Below are 13,246 nucleotides of genomic sequence, written 5' to 3' on the forward strand. Positions count from 1 at the left end.
ATTTGTTGGAATAAGTCTCCTCATCTCTCGGTGCCGGCGTTTTCTCATCAATAAAACAAGAACGTTACCAGTACTTCCCTTTAGCGAGTCTTCGGAGAATTAAATAAATATAATAGAAGTCTAATACTTAGCCCAGCGCCTGAGTCAGGAATCATTCAATAAATGCGCTCTGTCCACTCTTATAGTACTGCCCACAAAGCGTTCTCCCTCTTATTTGAAATTTTTCCTGCACTTGATATCCTCTGTTAGGTCACTTTGCCACTCTCATGGGAAAAAACTTGATACTGTGGCTCGGTGGGGAGTTTTAACACGTGCTATTCATTCGACTTATTTCTCCGCACAAACCTCCTTCCCACCGGATGGACAACGTGCCCTGAGGCTTCTCACCAGAGGGGCAGCGTGAGGGGACAGCGCTGCAGAAAACAGAAGACAAGAAGCAGAAAGCACAGAGCTTAGAGCGACCCATGTGGGTCTCCTTAGCTCCAGGTAACATACTCACACCTTTAATAAGTGAGGACATAAGCCAGGGCACAGCCCAGTTTTGACTTCAGGCTACCCAGGTAAAAGGTCAATGAGAAAAATGCATCTGATCTCTGCCGGACCCAACGGGTTTCGGCTCTTGGGGAGGCGAGATCATTCCGCATCTACATTTGCTGGTGCACCTTTCATCACAAGCCTTAGAAAATCACCTGGGTCTCTTCTGCTTAAGGACTGTACTTATATGCAAAGGTGTATGAGGATATAAAAGTTGAACGTCGTCATGCAGTTTATGTAGTTTAACTGATTAATCAAAAAGCAAGAGCAGATGAAACGAGAACTGCTCTGAAAACCTGAAGAGCCATTTATGGTTTATCTGCGAAGAACCCATAAATGCATCAGAAAAAGTCATGGACGTTTAGGAATGATTTCTTTCAACTCTACTGTATTCCGCCTGCTCTAATTAGAAAGACTAGCTATAACTCTGTGATTATCATGGAGTTGGGTTTACGATGTAAATTGATAACCTTATACTAACATTTTTGTGTGGCATTAATCTTTTCTTATGACCCAATGTTTGCATTTTTTTCATTCTTTTTCCTAATTTAATATGATTCTTGCTTTTCCCAGGCCATGCCTTGTGCATTAAAATGTTTAAGATCGTTACAAGTGGTTGATTACATTCTAGTTTGTACATGTACTTTCGTACTTTCTCCCAAATGAAGGAAGCAAAGGAGACTATTATTTCCTTTCCTTCCCATCCCACCCCTCCCCCCACCGCCTACGTTAGCAATAAGATATAAAGTAACATTAATTAGACTGAACCCTTGACTTTTTTTTTTAATTTTTTTTACCGTTTATTTATTTTTGAAAGTCAGGGAGAGAGCATGAGCAGGGGAGGGACAGAGAGAGAGGGAGACACAGAATCCGAAGCAGGCTCCAGGCTCTGAGGTGTCAGCACAGAGCCCGATGCGGGGCTCGAGCTCACAAACCGCAAGATCATGACCTGAGTCGAAGTTGGTCGCTTAACCAACTGAGTCACCCAGGTGCCCCTGAACCCTTGACTTTTTGATATGTGTGTTTTTCTGAAAACTTGTCTGCAGTGGAAAAGAGTGTTTATGTTTACAAGCAGGGCAGGATACTTTTATCTGTGTTACTATTATCTAATCTGAACCCTAATTTGGAACCGATTGCTAGATTATGAAACCACCTCGGCAGGATTTCACAAATAAAAGTCCACGGTTAATGGGAAAGCCAAAAGTTAATGGGAAAAGTCTTCGCACTTTTTCACAATGTAAATTGATAATCTCATGCTAACATTTTTGTCTTAAAATTCCAGTTCACATTTAGTTTTGTACGGAATATTCTTGAACCGGAATCAACACATTTTGGAACAGAAAAATCAATTCTTCTTGATTCAGCCAGTGCCATCGACGTAAGCAATAACTATACAATCGTTAAGCGATGGGGCTATTGAAGTATTCTGGGTAATTCGGTTTAGTGTTGCAAACACTAGGTTGTTTACGTGTCGGCGTTTTTACAAATGAGAACTGCAGTATAAACGGATATTGGGCTGAAATTGTATTTAAAGGTATTTGAATGTGGATTTCTAACCATGATAAGCTCCACGCTGTCGCTCCTCTTGTAGGTTTCTCTGGATGGTGTAAACGAACTTTTTTTTTTTTTTTTTTTTTTTTTTTTTTTGGTACCGACAAAGAGAATGTTGATTCTAGAACCGTCAGTAAAAATGTGAGAAAGAGTAACAGGGAGAAACATGCCATCAGGACCGCGTGGATTTGCCTCAGCGTTCTAAGTCTTCTCTGAGAAAAGTATCTTCTACCCTGCAGGGCACCGGGCCGCCAGGAGACCTGGTGGGGTCTGGATCCAATGCCGCCCTTGGCCATAGAGAGCGCAGGCTCCTCTGCGGTTTCCTCAGTGGTCACACTAAGGGGGTGCAGGAGGTGGTGAGGGGGCTTCGGTAGGACTCGCACAGTCCCCTGCGGTTGTTGTTGAATGCAAATGTCCCTCCCCAGGTCCTCAGTCCCCACCCACCCTATTGGTTAACTCAGCTGGCTTAACCCAGTTAGACTGCCTTCCCTGCCCGCCCCCGCCCCCAGCTGTAGCCATTTGTGTTTTTGACCCCTGCAGTGAAAACCTGCACATCACAAAGGCTTCTTCACATAATCTACCCCTGGAGGAATCATCTGTCTTAAAAATAATAGTGTAATAACTTCTTGGCAAATACAAGTTCCCCACCTCCTCTCTGCCCTCAATCTATCATTCAGGCCCTCATGTGAACCACTCGGGTCACATCAAAAGCCAGCAGTCCCGACTGCCACGGAGGAGGTATTTGGTTGACGCGGAGGACAGGACCTTTTGGGAGCGAGAGACAGTGCGAGCAGCATTGGAGGTGCCAACCTTGAGCGGGAAGAACAATCCGGGGCAAGCTGGAGGACAAGGAATGAAGGGAGGGTGCAGACTATAAAAACTTTGTGGGGCTCCTTTGTACGAAGTTTAGAAAGCTACATAGGCTTATCCAGTCTCTCCCTGTCCATTCCAGATTTCACATCCTTATCCAGTCCCCACCTTAAGAGCAAAGAATAAAGTGTCCCGTGAGAGGCCCCGACGGCAACGGTCAGCTTGTCAGAGGAGGGCCCAGGGCTCAGACCCCCCACTCTCGCCTGGGGCTTCCTCTTCCCTCAACATCTTCAGCTCTCGTGACTTTTCTCTACTTGAGAAAACCTCTATTCCTTGCACATTTGCGCGTCTCCTATAAAATAAAGCTCCTGAGAGAATTAATACAATTAAGAAATCGATGCTTTCCTTTCCTCCCAGAGAAAGGGAAATATTGACATCACCTGGAGGGAACTTTAGACGCCAAGAACCTATCATGTACAGGCGTGCGGTTTCCACTCAAGGAGTGGTCTTTCGGAAGGAAGCTGCTGGAATATCTACCAGTAGAGGCCGGCTGCCACAGGATTAAAACTAAATGGGAAAGGAAGCCATGATCTCCAACCGGCAGCATTTCCATTATTTTAAAATCACAACAAAACAAACAAGAAACAATTGCCAATAATAACAGTGCGTGTCCTCGTGTGCTCACTCTAAAAGAAACAACCTAATTAATCCATTCATTCCTGACATATGTGTCAACTGCCTAATAATAATAATTAATAATAATAATAGTAATAAGAAGTCATAATGCCAGGCACTGCACGAGCTTTAACATAAATAATCTTATCCTCTTGACAGCCTAATGAGACAGGTACTCTCATCGGTATCTACTTTTACAGATGAGGGAACTGAGGCCAAGGAAGTTTCTGTACTTTGCTGTGGTGCAAGCCCGGCCATTTCCAGCATTTGTAATCCTGCATTTTAACCCCAGAGCCTGGACTTTAAAGTGCTGCTGTGGAGTCTTAGTAACTGCCATCCCTCTTTTATCTCCAAATCGTGATCGATGCCAATGAAGTCAAACACGTCAATAAAGACAGAAGAACGTCTCTCTATAGGTAAAAATGTCACGTCGATCACAGTGTCCTCGAACTCTTTCCCCAGAAATGTCTTAATCTTCTAAGACACCCAATGATCATCTCCTGTGGGAGCCTTCCAGAATATTTCTTCTCAGTAGATTGCAGTCAACTGATCCCCATGTATCTCTCCGTGCAGCAGTGTAGACAGACCTGCTGTAGGAGGGCAGTTTGGGGAGGTGAGAGGCGCCTGGGCCACAAATCGGACAGTTGGATCTGTCCCAGCAGGTCTTTGATTGGAATGGTCAAATTCCCGGCATTTTTATCTATTTTCAATGAAGCTTGCATGGTTTTTGCTTCTTTTGTGCAACATCACTCGGATCACAAAACCATACAGGCTCATTCCTTTTCAGTTAGCTGTCACTGAACTCCAGCTGACTCCATTCTGAAATCTTGCATTCAACCCGTCTGGATTCGAGACCCCACGCGACCAGATGGGTGTCATACTTCCCTGCGAATAAGGGACCCCACCCTGCCTACCCCCAGAAGTAGCCCTGCGTCTTAGAAACCTAAGGTGCTCTTCCTTTTCGGGTGTCAGAGAAAGAGACTCTTCTCCTCGGGGCTCCCGTAAGCACTAAACCCACAGCCGCAGGGTGGCCCCAGGGCTTACCTTTCCTGGTGAGCGTGTGTGTTTGAGGTCCTGTGGTTTTCGTTTGGAGGGACCACAGTCCAGTCATCCGGGCACACGTTACCCTTGCCTTGTTGCTGAAAAGGCTTTCTCAGTGAGAGGGGCCCGACATTCTAGAACTACACTTGCATTTATCCTGCCATTGTTCGGAGACTCTGGAAGGCTCCGTCGGGCCGAAAGCGCGCAGAGGGTTTACACATATATACACGCGCCCGGTGTCCAATCGGAAGTAGTGAGCTGACATATGAGCTATCCCAGATGCTAAAAAAATTAAACCGGTGCTACGACATCCCCCAATCGGAGGACCGAGATCCGCTCCCGAGACACCGCTGACCCCCAACACTTAACGTCGGGAGAGCGGCGGGAAGAGGCTGAGGAGGAAAGGAAAACATGAGGCCAGAGTCTGTAGCATAGCTCATTTTATTGTTTAAACAGTTTTTGCATAGGAAATATATCCGCTTCCAGTAATTGACTGCAGTATGAGCAGGTGCTAGCAGTATAGGCTGGGTATAACAGTAACAATCACATTAAGTCAAGCTTGATTTACACCAGTTTAAAACTTGTGGCGACTGAGTTCATTTGCAACCCACAAAAAGTACCCAAAGAACATCATCCTCCAACCGGGCACAATAAAACCTTCGCTAACATTCTGGCCCAGTCTGGGGCTGATCCCAGAGGTCTGAACGCCAGAAATTAAGTAACTGTCATAGAATACATCCTACCGCTAACGGTTCGTAACACGGAGATTGTGCATGTGCCTCCTTTTTTTGAGAAAACTTAATGAAAACACAAGGTTCCGTACGCATGGCCCGCGAGGACGTCATGCCAAAAGTTTTAAAATGGATCAACCCTGGTGTGTCGCTAGCAAGCAATAACTGACTACTTGTCACCTACAGTTGTACTAAATGTATCTAAAGAAACACACAGTCCTACAAAAGTTGTTCTCAGAGAAATATCATTGAGGTGGGGGCACCTTTTCCCAGGATGCTAAGAGTTCTATATGATATAAGCACAAATTAACAGCTTGATGAAGACATAATCTAATGCAGCTTCGAGAAAGCCTATGCCTGGGACGGAGCTACCCCTCACATTCTACAATGCTGTAGAGATTCTTTTTTTTTTTTTTCCCAAGAAAATGTCATTTGAAACATATTTACAACTGAACTCAACAGAGACTGTGAAATTGAACAGGCACTGCTCATTTGTTTGAGTTTTTTTGGTAAACATTTTGCTGGTTTTTTTTTTTTTTTTTTTTTTGTTTCTTTCTCGTTTTGCATCAACTTTTATCAGTCCATGCAACTTCAATGCCCTCCGTGAAGAATGCATCATAAGCCATACTTCTTTAAAAAAAAAAAAAAAAAGACTTCCTTCTGCATAAAGAGATATATTTGCCACATCAGTCCCTGTAGCGCAGTTTTCGAAACCAGTCTGTCAAAAATACAGTAATACAAGACGGGCTTTAGTGCCGCTAGCTTACGCTGCTTTTCGTGAATGTCGGCCACCTTTTGTTAGCGGTGCTGTGTCCTGGGACAGAAGTCCTCAGAGGCTGAGTCCAACGTGCAGGTAGGCTTGTGGTACTAAAGCACTTCACAATCTCAACGTACATTTGAATTGCAACACACAGATATTCCTAAAGAGTATTAACTAGTGAACCCTTTTATTATTTAAAAAAAAAAAAAAAGAACACAACTACTTACAACCGTTGAAGAAAAAATTGCAACGACAAAAAAAAAAAAAAATGTAAAAATTGACCGTCTCCAACTTGTCCCCTTTACTATGAACAACGTAACCAACAGATCTGTGGCACGGACACAGTACAAAGAGTTGTCATGGCAATGAGTTTGGCTGATGCAAAGGTCATTGTGCAGGGTCAAAGGGCAAAATCAGTGGTCCATGCTACCCCCCAACTGCAGGGCTCCACCCCACCCACACAATTTTTGAAGGAATCAGAAAAAACAGGGGAACTACCAGAAAGTGCAAAATATGAAGAAGGCAGCTTTCCAGCGCCTTCAGCATGGAGTAAAACATTCAATTTTGAGCTCTTACTATTGAACTTGAATAGCCTGCACATGAAAAAACAAAAACAATTGCTTTCTATAGAAACCCAATTTTTTAAAGTCCAGGAAGCATGCAGCTGGTTAATGTTAACAAAAGACCTTGACAGGAACATGTAAACCCTATTGAATGTCATGCTTGGGGCCTATCTGCCAGCAATATTGCAGAGTTGTTTCGTTAAAAATGAATACCGTACACTGAATATGAGATCACTTTCTGCAGCCTTCATCATTTCAACACAGTACGTAGATTTTGAATCTAGGTAACGAACACGTCCCGATTTCACACCGCTGAAGATGTCTCTGTGCAATCTCTTTTTGTTGAGTCCTTATGAAGCTACCAGTCACAAATCCAAGATTCTGCTCCCTGAGGACACGTTTATGTGAGACACAGCACTGTTTTCGTTTTCTGCCTATCCCGAATGCTCTGTGAAACTTAACCTTAAATACCATCGCGTAACAATCACAAAAACTTTTGCTAAAGGCCGTATAGACTAAGAAAAAGACAGTGGTGCTTCCGACATTCTGAAATGCTCCGAAAACCAACTTTTCCAATACTAAATACAACAAAATAACCTTCATAAAATATAACTTTTCTCCATTTACACTTTTTTTTTTTAAAGGATTAGTATCCTGTGCTTTTCAAGCCCAGGAATCTGCGAAATAACTCCTAACATGGACAGATTTTTTTTTTTTTAATACATAACTTAAGAGACTGGAGAGTTTTAACTCAAGTCCAGTCTCTACACAAGGAATATTCTTGTTTACTTTAAAAATGGAAACAACATATAGTTCCATTATAATTGTTAAAAAGTTAGCTTTACAAACATGGGAATTTTAATTTAAAAAAAAAATTCTTAACAAAACTATACAGTGTACAAATTACTGTCTACAAGGTAGGCGGTTCGTTAAGAAGATCTTTCGTTCTTCTTGCTACTTTGCAGCTTCACAGACTCATTCACATATTTTTTTTTAATGGAGCTGCCCACCCGAACATCACCCCATAACTATATTGCTATAATTAAGATTTTTGCCATGTCTTTATGTACAGTCTCCTTCACTGCCTTTTATTTACTGTTTTTCCCTTAGACAAGCCTCCAACGTTCATGTCACTCCAGAGGAAACACTTCAGAGGCGCTGTGGTGGGGCAGCAAAGCCACACAACAAAAAAGCCCAACAGCGCCCCGTGGAACAAACCCCGGGGGAGGGGGGGGGGGCAGCAGACGCCAGCCCCTACTGATGCCCTTGGGTGACCTTCACCGTCCTGAAGCTCTGCAGTTCTGGGTAAGGGGGGGGGTGTGCAAGACCTGCAAACGCGGGGCCCTTCGTCAGAATATACTTCCTGGTAAATGAGGAGGAGGCCGAAAAATGGATTTGAGATTTTATACAGATAGTAGTATTTTTAATAGTTTTTTCACAAAAGGAAAGGAGAAAAAAAAAAATGGATTTAAAAAAAAAAAAGCAACACTTGAACTAGGCCTTTGTACTCAAGAGGCAGGCAGGAATACCCACAGTGTGTAACTTCTTTAGCTAGAACTGCTCATTCTCTGGCCAAAAAGAGAGCGAGTCTGCCCTTCAGAAATACTGCGTGTCCCGTGAGGTCGATTTGTTCACCTACTAGGTCAAAGATACTTGAAGAGCCTGGCTGAGATAAGCCGTTTTGTACCAGGGCAAGTATCTGCAGAAATGATCGGACTTAACTTTCCAACTTGCGTGGCTAGGATCCTGCTGTGCTATTCAGCATTTGGGCTATCAGACTGAATGGGCTAATCAAATACAATTCTAGGCCCATAAGCATTGTTCTAAAGTATTCATTATTAAATCATATGCTGTGAGAACAATGGACAGTTTATTTTATTAGGCCATGGCCTGGGGGAAGGGGGTCAGGGGGCTCCTCAAGACGGCCCACCATGTGTCACTAATTCTGAAAGATTTTCCTTTTAGTAATGGATTCCCTCAATGGGACTGGGGGTTGGGGGGAGGGGTGTAAGAGCAAAAGTAAAACCAGCCTCCATTCACCCACTCGCCCTCAGGGGAAATGAAATCAAATATATATTTGAGGCCCCATCCCTTAAAAAAATCCCATCAGCCTCTAATGGGCTTAATTCATCCACAGGAACATTAATTTCTGAAAATTCTGCATTTCCCTTCTGCTCCGGTTCTCTGTTTAAAAGGGCAGGTAAAAATGACAACTTAACAAGATTTATTATGGGGTTTTTTTTTTTGTTCCTTAAAAATTGAACTTTGATTTTAATCTATAAGTCCAAATACATTTAATACAGCTACCCTCCGTTCAATCTTCTGGATGTATTAAAAAAAAAAAAAAAAAAAAAAGATCCAAGTGCACTGCCGTCCTTTCGAAGTAGTGAGTCACAGGTAAATCATGAATGAGACGAATAAATGGGGAAGAGGAGCAGTGGAGAAAGAATACAGGAACACTCCCTCCGGCCGGGACGATGTGTTGTGTAGGAGAAAATACACTCGTGTGTTCAACTCCCAAAGTGTGAAACCTCCACTACGTGGATGTTTCGGCAGATAGTTTTGCCACATAGGAGGCAGGCTCACTCTCCGCTGTGGATCCAGAACTTCCACGCAAGACCACCACCACCACCAAAAAAAAAAAAAAAAAAAAAAAAGAAGAAGAAGAAGAAGAAGAAGAAGAAGAAGAAGAAGGTAAGACAGTTTGTTTTAAGCCAAGTCTGCCTCCAGGAGGAATTTGTTGTGTTCGCTTGTTCTCACTATTTCTGTTGTTAGGAAAACCAGAAATGAGTTCAGCTTGCACCCCAGGTGGGAAGTTAGAGAAGGGGGAATCTGTGTAAGTTGAAGTTTGTCACAGTAGACAGAACAGTTGCTTTGCAGCCCAGGCCCGTCTCGGGGTGTACTGCTTCACAGCTACACTGTAAAGTGTTAAAAATCCTCCCACCCACCCCAGAATATATATATATGTATATTAAAAAAAATCCCCTGTCCATCTCTCAGTACACAAAGGACCTCATCACACTGCAAAAATAGCAGTACCCACTTTGGTCAATTAAAACAAACAAACAAACAAAAAAAAAAAGCATACATTATTTTTTTTTTTCAATCTGCGTACTTACCTAGAATAACCAATACAGCTAAAAGCACTACGTACATAGGCAAAACTTGGTATTGCATAATTCGTATAAATTTGAAACCCCTCCCCCCCCAATATTAATTGGAAGATGAAAAACATGAAAGGTTAATAGAAAAAACACCAAAATACTGAAAATATTGCTGGTCGATTACAATTTTTAAGCGGCAACTATACACAGCCATGATATGCTTTATAAATGTGAGATAAAGGTATAACTGTCTAAAAAATCCATGATGTCACACATTTTTCTTCGTCTGGAGTACAAAATATTTTGTCATAAAAATGGTAAAGATTTAAAATGATAATAAATGCAGCAAAACAAGTGTAGTGATGTCACTTTTTTGTTTTTTTTTGTGTTTTTTGTTTTTTTTTGTTTTTAGATTTCAAGGCAAGGCACGTAATGTGGACATTATATCTTCGTGCAAATTAGGATTACTGGAAAGAGTATTTTTAATTAAAATTTTCAGAGACATAGAGGCAAAATGTGTCTGCCCATGCACACTACAGATCTGTCAATACAAGAAATTTGTTGAACAAGGCTAATGTCTGAAAGCACCATGCAAGTTTTCAGCACCCTGATTATATTTGTTTTCTCAAGAGTGCGTTTTTATATCCTACACCCTGGCGTTCCCAGTTTGTAAACTGTAAGCTTTACCCTTGTGGCATGGATTTGCCTGCCTCTTTGTCTCTATAATGAAGATTTTATAGAACCTTTTGTACGTACACCCTATGGGTTCTTGATGCAACCAGTAATTTTAAATAAATAAATTCTACCTCCAAGGAGGCTGCAGCTAAACCAACATAAGTGCTGTGTTTTCATTAATTTTTTTTTTCTCAAGCACATGATTTGTCTTGATTTAATGCCTTTTTAATGCCCTCAACAACTGAGGGGAAAATAAATTCGTTCAAAATTATTTTAAATTCTTTTTAATCCCCTCAATTTAGAGTCCAAGGGCTGAAGGACTTATAATCATGATTCCCCTTTAGATATAAATTTATAAATTGCACTTGCCTCTGTTAAGTGTTTTGTGGGGAAAATATTATATTAATTTTTACTGTTGCATGCAGAGATAACACTTCACCTACATCGAGGCATTTCTTCCATAGAGCCTTTGTGTTCAAACTGTTTTTTTTTTCCTTTTTTCTTTTTTTCTTTTTTTTTCTTTTCTTTCTTTTTTCTTTTTTTTTTCTTTTTTTTTTCAGGTTTCAAACTGGGTTACACACTGGAAAAGGCTGGGTTAAGGGCCAAAATTTAATAAATCTGTACTGATAACTAAAGGCTACAGAGATTTTATATATATATTTTTTTAACTTTTAGAAATCAGAGTGCTTATAAAATGGCTGGCTCATGGCTCCGTCACCCAGCACCTCTGATGTCGCCTCCTAGCCTTTGTCGGTGAGACAACCAGGAACAGTGATTCCATGCGTAAACAACAAGAATACTAAACCAATAAAACTAGCTTATCATGCACATATTAAGGCATCTAGAAAGTCAGTTAAAATATATTGTCATAGAGACAGAACATCTATTTCCCAGCGGACTTCATGTAACAAAGGCTACGTTGCAGGGGCTGTGATCTACCATCAGTGAAATATCATCGACCCTTTTTTTTTTTATGTCATTACAGTTTCAACCTTAAGGGAATTAGTGATTGTAAGTGCCGTAATTGCTGGTCTATTATCTTCTTTCTTCAGTTTCTTTCCTTTCTCCCTTTTTGTTTGTTGTGTTTAAGTTTTGTCCAGTCTTCCTCTTTTCCTTTTTTTTTTTTTTTTGATTTTTTAAACTACTGGTGTATTTCATTTTCCCTCAGTTGCTCGTTTCTGCTTGAAGGAAAGGTTCTCCGATTATGTTCAAACCGTAATTTTGGACATTTGCCGGTAGGATGGGTGTCCTATTTGATACTTGGAAAGGAACCAAGCTAGCCCAGGTACCAGGACTGTTGACAGGAGAGGAGCAGGAGGGAGGGAAGAGAAAAAGAGAAAACACAACGTTAAAATCTACAGCAATATTAGAAATATAAATTCCACAGGCATCAAATTACTACTATAACTTTTTTCCATGTTACAGTTTAATATGAGATAAGTGTGCCAAATTGTAAATATTATAGGTATATACCCTGCATGGTCTATTTCTTTCATGGAAGGTTACACTGATTTCTTTTAAGATTTTATTCTATTTTTTTACATAATCTCTACACCCAACATGGGGCTCGAACCCACAACCCCGAGATCAAGACTCGCACGCACCAACGACTGAGCCAGCCAGGTGCAACCCAACGGTACGACTAATTGTGAGGCAGAACAAGCTCAAGTCGGGCTTAACACACGATTCTTGAACTCGGAGTATATTCCTAAAATAGCTGATCTACTTCGATGAAAAAAAAAAAAAGAAAGAAAGAAAAAGAGAAAGAGAAGGAAAGCTGCAAATCCACAGTGGTGACCCCACAGGGTTTGCCAACTTTGCTCTGATCCTGCTTTACTTTCAGTTCACAAGCAATTCAATTTTCAGTTTTTTACCTGCTTACCGACTGAACATCATTTAAAGTTGCAATGAAAGGTATTTCTTTTTCCTTACAATAAGAAAAAATCTAGTTTTTTAAGGAAGCCAGGACGTAATATGTCATTTGAAATGCTGGCACCAGAGGCCTGGGCGCTCAATGTCCCCGCCATCGGTAAGGAAGATTACCACATCCAAGTGGCTCTGAGTCTGACGAGCTGGAAGGGGTGGGCAGGAGGGGCGCTGGGGGTAGCCAGCAGATGAGGTCCTCGTCCCCCTCCAACCAGCTCTCATTTCGTCTATGTTGGATTTCGGGCTAGTTAAAGAAGCTTGAAGAAGAGCTCTCGAATTACCACTGACATAATCTTTCATCAAACGAGTATCATATAGAGGAAGATAAAACCTGAGATCTACTTATCACAAAACAACACCACGCACTGTACATTTGGGGGGGGTATACCTAATCAGACAACCGTTTGTTTCAACACTCATCTCAGAATGAATGGCAGCTAATTCACAGCTGCATAAATAACCGAGAAAACATCAAACTGAGGGTTGCATACCCTGTTTTGTCAGGGTCTGACCTGGAGACTTTGTTTTGAGGTTTTCAATTAAATTGAATATTTTTGTAATGTTTCTTTATTTTTGAGAGAGAAAGAGACAGAATGCGAGCAAGGGAGGGGCAGGGAGAGAGGGAGACACAGAATCCGAAGCAGGCTCCAGGCTCCGAGCTGTCAGCACAGAGCCCAACGTGGGACTCGAGCTCACAAACTGCGAGATCATGACCTGAGCCGAAGTCAGACGCACAACTAACTGAGCCACCCAGGCTCCCCTAAACTTAATTCAATAGCCTTTACTTTTGAAACCATGAGGCGAGATGGATACAATTATTGCAGCTCTCAACCCTCATTTTTTCACATTCGAATACCAAAGGAACAAAAACCTCTA

The 13,246-nt window shown here is 41.7% G+C and overlaps 1 protein-coding gene across 6 annotated transcripts in view; it reads right to left on the bottom strand.

The window, feature by feature from the left end:
* Window positions 1-5,034: 5,034 nt before the first annotated feature.
* The window catches only part of NFIB (nuclear factor I B), a 239,798-nt gene continuing 231,586 nt past the window's right edge, over window positions 5,035-13,246 (bottom strand). For all 6 annotated transcript variants that reach the window (XM_060609740.3, XM_060609743.3, XM_060609741.3 and 3 more), the window contains one exon: window positions 5,035-11,738. In XM_060609740.3, coding sequence (XP_060465723.1) covers window positions 11,609-11,738 — 130 coding nt within the window. In that variant the 3' untranslated portion in view covers window positions 5,035-11,608. The remainder of the gene's footprint in view (window positions 11,739-13,246) is intronic.

This window comes from Panthera onca, chromosome D4 (genome assembly GCF_046562875.1).
Source record: "Panthera onca isolate mPanOnc1 chromosome D4, mPanOnc1 haplotype 2, whole genome shotgun sequence".
In the NCBI taxonomy this organism is placed as follows: domain Eukaryota; kingdom Metazoa; phylum Chordata; class Mammalia; order Carnivora; family Felidae; genus Panthera; species Panthera onca.